The 7589-nt window shown below is 36.3% G+C and overlaps 1 protein-coding gene across 1 annotated transcript; it reads left to right on the forward strand.

Moving 5' to 3' along the window:
* Positions 1–1171: 1171 nt before the first annotated feature.
* On the forward strand, positions 1172–3274 carry LOC145601714 (uncharacterized). The gene is made up of 5 exons (XM_081657776.1): positions 1172–1333; positions 1427–1479; positions 2408–2611; positions 2730–2810; positions 2984–3274. The coding sequence occupies exons 1-5, from the start codon at positions 1277–1279 to the stop codon at positions 3144–3146; spliced, it is 558 nt and encodes a 185-aa protein (XP_081513902.1). The 5' UTR covers positions 1172–1276; the 3' UTR covers positions 3147–3274.
* The last annotated feature ends 4315 nt before the right edge of the window (positions 3275–7589 follow it).

The following is a 7589-nucleotide window of genomic DNA, read 5'->3' on the forward strand; positions in this document are numbered from 1 at the left end:
TTATTTCATATCATATTCATTACTTTTTATTATTTATATCTTGCTTTTATAATTTTTGTAATACTTCAACTACTCTACTCAGTGGCGGATCCAGGATTTGGAAAATGGGGGTACAAAATTAAGTTTAATAAAAAAAAAAATTACAAAATACAAAGTAATATGTGGAGCATAATAATAATTTCTTAACTATTGTATTAGTATATATTTGTGTGTACTATACACCCTATCTTCAACAACAAGGCTTATAATTGAGTAACGAAATATCTTTTTAAAAAGATATCGTGTAAGAAATATGTTATGGTAACAATAAATCCCTTTGATCAAAAGTACAATACTACCATAAACAATAATACCTAAGAGACCTGTTATTAGCAACAGGTCTCTTTGTTCAAAAGCAATACTGTGGTTTGTGGAAAACATCACCTAAGAGACCGCCTAAAACAAGTATTAAAATAGGCGGTCTCTTAGAGTTTAGTACAAAATAGGAGCGCTGATTAGGCTGTTGTGACGACTACTAAAATACTGATTACAGCACCTAAGAGCCTCCTTTTAGATACAGGCGGTCTCTTTTTGTATCATTTTTTTTTTCCTATCGCGGAATGGGGGTACAGCTGTAACTCTATGTACCCCCGCTAGATCCGCCACTGACTCTACTTATCTTTTATATATAATGCAATTGAATAGTCTAATATTGTTTGTCATACTTCCTCCGTTTCTTTTTAGTTGACACGTTTCTTTAGTCACGTTTGCCAATGCACTTATTCAATCATTAATATCTTTAATTATCGATAAGCAAAAATTTTGAAAAGTTGATATTTTGAAAGTATATAACGTTATGAATCTAACAAGATCCCACATGACTATATTTTTCATTACGTATAAAGCATAAAATACGGTAAAACCGAGGTGGATGAATAGTGCTGAAGTCAAAACGTGTCAACTAAGAAAAAACGGAGGTAGTATGTAACACTTAAAAAAACACGGAAAGAGTATTCCGTATTAGAATTTAACAACCATATTCCACAAATGAACTTCTCAAAATACTTTCAAAACAATGCAGTAGAGCCGCGGGCCCAAACTGCTGAACCCAGCAAGACAATAAAGCAAAGCCCAAACAATAACCCAGATACAACAAATCGAAATTAACCCAGAAATTTCACACTATTACACGACGTCGTTAAACACAGTCGCCAACTTCCATTTCCAATTGAAAACCCTAAACCCTGCAATTCGAAGGGAAATCAGGTTTCTGGGTTTGAGCTCAAAGATTTCAGCCATGTCTAGTAGAGAAGACGACGATTCCGATGCTCCCGAAGAAGTCACTGCTCAACAGGTATCTTTCTCTCTCCTAATAATTTCTTATAATAATGATATGATTATGTTTACAGAAATTAATTTTGATTTTTTGAATGATTTGATTATGCAGGGTATTCAACAAGATGAAGAGATTAGAAAAGCTCTTCGATTAAGTAAAGCCAGGTTTTTCTCTCTCTTTCTCTCTCCTCCCTTCAATTTATGCTTAATTTGGATTGTTGTCAATTGCACAATGATAATCTTGTATTTTTTTGGGTGAAATTATATGGCTTAATGGCTGGGATGTTGGTTTTAATGTGATATTGATAATATTGATGCGTTGTTTTGGTGATTTGTATATTTTATTTTTGGGTTTGATGAGGTTGCCAATTAAGTAGCTTAGTATGTGAATGTGAGTATCAATTCTGTTTAGTGCTTTGGTTTTTAATGATGAGCTTGTCAATTGAAGTTTTGCGCTCTTTAAAACCGACTCTGGAGATGGTATTGGTAGCTATGTATTGAGTATAAACTGTGATTTGGTGCTCTAGTGTTTTATGAGCTGTTCAATTAAAGTTTTGTGTTTTTGAATCCAATTTAGGAGGTGTTAATGCAGGCTATGTATTGAATATCAACTCTGGTTTGATGTTCTAGGGTTTTATGAGCTTGTCATATGAAGTTTCGTATTCTTTGAAACCGATTCAGGAAGTGTTAATGCTTGCTATTTATCGATATCAACTCTGGTTTGGTGCTCTAGTAGTCTAGTGTCTTTTATGTCTTAAGTTGTGTAAATCATAATTGCAAAATTTTGGAAACAGAGATAGAATGTCTCTTCATAAAGATTCTGGATTGATCTGTGTTTACTATTCTTGTCAGTTTCTATAAAGTTGAAGTCTTGATATTTAGTTAGTGTTGGATTTTGGATCAAACTTGTAGATATGGATTCTGATTTTTGTAGTGTACACGATTGCCTCGGGGTTTTTATATCTCTTTTTGGATGTAAAGTGGAGAAACTGGAGATTGTTACTATTTGTGTTTTGCAAAATTTATGCATTCTTGCCCTGTGTCAGGTTTGTACTTGTTTCATTTTTGTGGTTTGAATTTGTCTCTCATCTAGGGCTCGTCGTGAAGGGAAAGAACGTCGAAAGAAATTGGCTGAAAGGCTAACTCCACGACAAAAGTCAAAAGTTGAAGCATCTGATGATGATGTTGAAATGGTTGAAGATGAAGATGAAGCTGAAGCTGATACAAGTAAGCAATCCCAAGTAAACACAGGGATGCTTCCTAATGACATTGTCAACTTGCTTGCTGCTCGTGAGAAGTATGTTCTTCAATCATCCTCGTCATTTTTTGCAAATGCTGTAATTTATTCCATGGATTCTTCTATTTTCCCTTTAGGTATTGTCTAATTGGGCAGTGATTACTGGTGTATTTTGCAGGCAAGTATTTATATCAGATTCCGAGGACGAGAAAGAGAGTAAAAAACTAAAACCAAAGAAGAAACGGAGCAAACAATCAGGGTATGATGCATCTAATTGTTGTAAATTCCGTCTATTGACAAATCTTGAGAGCCTTTTACAGGGAGGGACGAGCCTGATGACTCTAAAATTCTGGTGATGGATTTGATTGAATCCATTCATCGGCTCGATATGTACTACAATCTTATGACTTTTTCTTGTGATCTATCTTCCAGGGTAGAGACTGTTATTCTGAAGGAGCTACCACCTTCACTCTGTGTGCAGAACTCCTTGGAGTTCTTGGAGAAAAGGAAAAATCTGGTACCTAGGTCTGCTTCGGTTTTGACCAATTCAAAGCAAGCTTTACGGCTCCTCTCTTCCTCTGGATTACTGAAGTAAACTCATATATCTCTGATTTTGTTGTTATTGCATAGGCTCATAGCCAGTAAGTGAGAGGTGAACAATTGAAGGTGGTTGTAGTTCTTTCTAGTCTTTTTATTACAATTGATTACCTCTCAAGTTTTGATTGAGATGTGAGTCGAGAAATGAAAGGCTTGCATTTGAAAAACCTTATTAGCATTAAATTTTCTCCATGTTAATATGTAATACTACCCTTCATATTTGATTCTACATCAATGCCAAAAGCATTTTAGAATGATCTGAATTTTTTTTTTTACAACTATTTCTGATAATTTGAATCTAATATACTTCTTAAGGCGCCTCACGTAAACAAAATATCATGATAAACGATTTGCAAGTTTAATCTGAGATCCAGAAGACGAGACTGTCATCTGGAATCAAGTCCATGAGTTCTAGTAGACAGGCTGGAGAAGTTTCAGCACTTTGTTAAACTAATGTGTATTTCACATGTTTTATCAGATTGTTATATTTTGTTATTGAATGATGCTAATTTGAATATTCATCAAACCCCTCTAGCACAATCAACCATCCTAAAAAGGGTTAAGGGATTGAAAGCCCAGAGTAGGATATTTGTTAAGAGTGCTAAATTTGTCTTTCCACATGCTAAGGGGCCAAGATTGGCTGCTACTAGGTGACAGCCGACTCATTGTCTTTTAGAGAAAGTGACACTATCAAAAATTCAAGATTGTTTAAAAACAAGTAACATTTCTGTTGCCAATACTGCAATACATGTTAACATATAATAATATAGAATTAAAAGAAATACATCAAAATTAGCAACTTTTGCTCTATTTCCTGCCAAAAGGAAATCTGGGTAGAAAATTCACTATGATGAATTACACAATTAGTAACTATGTACAAATTATCAGAACTACTCTGAACAATTGAATACAGAACCCCTGAAAGTTAACACCAGCAGCTGTAAATGAAAAATCAGGGACAAGTAAAGTTATCTCCAAGGTCAACCCACATCTGATCCTGAGTCATGGATGCAGGTGTAGTTGAACCATTCAAGCTGAGCAATGAATGTAAGGTATTCTTCACCTTGTTCACGCATTTTCGTCGTTGGATTCGAGCAAGAATGACATCTCTGTCTAATGGTTTCGGCGATCTGAGGTAGAGCTGGGTTGATACTGGTGGTTTCTTTTCAGCTTCATTAGCCTCATCCCTCTCCTCATAAAACTTCAAGTTTTGAGTTTCTGACTCCATCAAAGGCTGTTCCTTAACAGACATCCTAAAACTCTAGCTTTGTATGTATATTTTTCAGAGCTTTAATATTGAAGATGAGATAAAATCATACAATGTTGTAAAGGGTTTATAAGATATTTTGTTGAGGAGAAATGTATTGTTATATATAGTAAAGTATGTAGTAATAAAGGTGCCTGTGGTTTTGTCTGCAACCGTGGGTGAGAGGTTATAAAAATCTGGGGGTATTTTAATGTTTGTTTAAAGATTTTGAGGCGGTTTTAGAAAGTGAAAGGTAGCTGGTTTTGCAAAAATTGAGGAAGTAAGGTGTACCATCAATCACTTGCCACAACGCCAATCTCACTTCATCTTGTGTCACCACTTTATCCAAAAAATGAGCAGATGATTAGCAATTGGTGAATTGGATAAGCATGAAAAGTGTTTTTCCTTGTTTGGTGTGGGTTAAAAATAAATGTCCTAACTTTTACCTATTGTGTTAATATAAAGCATTAATGTATTTAATTGTATAATGTAATAGTAAACAAAATTAAAAGTTGATAATTTACAAAAATACTTGAGACAAATTTAACAAAAAATCACATAATTATATTTGTACTAATTCTTTTTTGGGGTTTAGAGAGCCACAAGGGCAGGAGTGAGATTGGCGTGGATTATAGCCTTCATTCGCCACCAGGCCCCAAAACCTAAAAATTTCCTCAAAAAACGTTGATTATAGCCTTAAATTTTGTAATTTTTTGACCTTTTTTTGCCCAAAAATAAAATTGCCGAGATGTTTACCATGGTCCCTAATACCCCCCAAGATTCCAATTGGTCGGTGGAACCATCCAATATGCCCTTAAATGGTCATATTACTCGTTCTTAACTTGAAGTGATTTCGTAAAATCAAGCCTACCACGGACGTTTATGACAACATATAATGATCATATGTGGTTTCAAACGAAATTATAAGATCCCGAGATGTATCCCTTAAGGTCTAAAGGCTTTTCACCACCGGGCCCCGAAACCTCAAATTTTCCTCAAAAAGCGTGGATTATAGCCTTCAATTTTGTAATTTTTTGACCTTCTTTCGCCCGGAACTAAAACTTGCCAAGATGTTTACCATGGTCCCAATACCCTCCGGGAGTACAATTGGGTCCGTGGAACCATCCAGTATGCCCTTAAACGGTCATTTTACCCGTTCACAAATTGCAGTGATTTCGTAAACTCAAGTCTACCACGGACATTTATGACAACATATAATGATCATATATGATTTCAAACGGCATTATATGACCTCGAAATGTATCCCTTAGGGTTATAAGGCTTTTCGCCACCGTGCCCCGAAACCTCAAAATTTCCTTAAAAAGTGTGGATTATAGCCTTCAATTTTGTAATTTTTTGACCTTTTTTCGCCCGGAAATAAAAATTGTCGAGATGTTTACCATGGTCCCTAATACCCTCCAAAAGTCTAATTGGGTCAATGGAACTATTCAATATGCCTTTAAATGGCCATATTACCCATTCTTAAGTTGAAGTGATTTTGTAAAATCAAGTCTACCACGGACGTTCATGACAACATATAATGATCATATATGATTTTAAACGGCATTATATGACCCCCGAGATGTATCCTTTAAGGTTTCAAGGCTTTTCGCCACCGTACCCCGAAACCTCAAAATTTCCTAAAAAAGCGTGGATTATAGCCTTCAATTTTGTAATTTTTTGACCTTTTTTCCCCTAGAAATAAAAATTGCCGAGATGTATACCATGGTCTCTAATACCCTCCAAAAGTCCAATTGGGTCGGTGGAACCATTCAATATGCCTTTAAACGGCCATTTTACCCGTTCTTAACTCGAAATGATTTCGTAAAATCAAGCCTACCACGGACGTTTATGACAACATATAATGATCATATGTGGTTTCAAACGGGCATTATATGACCCCGAGATGTATCCCATAGGGTCTCAAGGCTTTTTGCCACCGGGCCCCGAATCCTTAAAACTTCCTCAAAAAGCGTGAATTATAGCCTTCAATTTTGTAATTTTTTGACCTTTTTTCGCCCGAAACTAAAAGTTGTCAAGATGTTTACCATGGTTCCTAATACCCTCCAGGAGTACAATTTGGTCGGTGGAACCATCCAATATGCCCTTAAACGGTCATTTTACCCGTTCACAACTTGTAGTGATTTCGTAAACTCAAGCCTGCCACGGACGTTTATGACAACATATAATGATCATATATGATTTCAAACGGCATTATATGACCCCGAGATGTATCCCTTAAGGTTTCAAGGCTTTTCGCCACTGTGCCCCAAAACCTCAAATTTTCCTCAAAAAGCGTGGATTATAGCCTTCAAATTTGTAAATTTTTGACCTTTTTTCGCCCGGAAATAAAAATGCCAAGATGATTACCATTGTCCCTAATACCCTCCAAGAGTCCAATTGGGTCGGTGGAACCATCCAATATGCCTTTAAATGGTCATTTTACCCATTCACAACTTGTAGTGATTTAGTAAACTTAAGCCTACCACGGACGTTTATGACAACATGTAATGATCATATGCGGTTTCAAACGGAATTATATGACCCCGAGATGCATCCCTTAGGGTCTCAAGACTTTTCTCCACCGGACCACGAAACCTCAAATTTTCCTAAAAAAGCGTGGATTATAGCCTTTAATTTTGTAATTTTTTCACCTTTTTTCGCTCAGAACTAAAAATTTCCAAGATTTTTACCTTGGTCCCTAATACCCTCCGGGTGTCCAATTGGGTCGGTGGAACCATCCAATATGCCCTTAAACAGTCATCTTACCCGTTCACAACTTGCAGTGGTTACGTAAACTCAAGCCTACCACGTACGTTTATGACAACATATAATGATCATATATGGTTTCAAATGGCATTATATGACCCCGAGATATATCCCCTAGGGTTTCAACACTTTTTTCCACCGGGCACCGAAACCTTAAAATTTCCTCAAAAAGTGTGGATTATAGCTAGAGCTGTCAAAAACTTACCCGATCCGAGAACCTGTCCTTAACGGACAAAGATCTGAACCCAGCCTGTACTCGAATAATGGGGTGAAACTAGTGACCTGTTACCTGATTTGAACCTGACCTGATCTTAACCGAAAACCCATTTGATCCAATACTTTATGATCTAATCCCGAACCTGCCCCTGACCTGATAGTAACCATCAACCGATTTAATCCGTCCCGAAAACAATCTGAACCTGAACT

Source organism: Chenopodium album, chromosome 21, assembly GCF_948465745.1.
Source record: "Chenopodium album chromosome 21, dcCheAlbu1.1, whole genome shotgun sequence".
NCBI classification, from domain to species: domain Eukaryota; kingdom Viridiplantae; phylum Streptophyta; class Magnoliopsida; order Caryophyllales; family Amaranthaceae; genus Chenopodium; species Chenopodium album.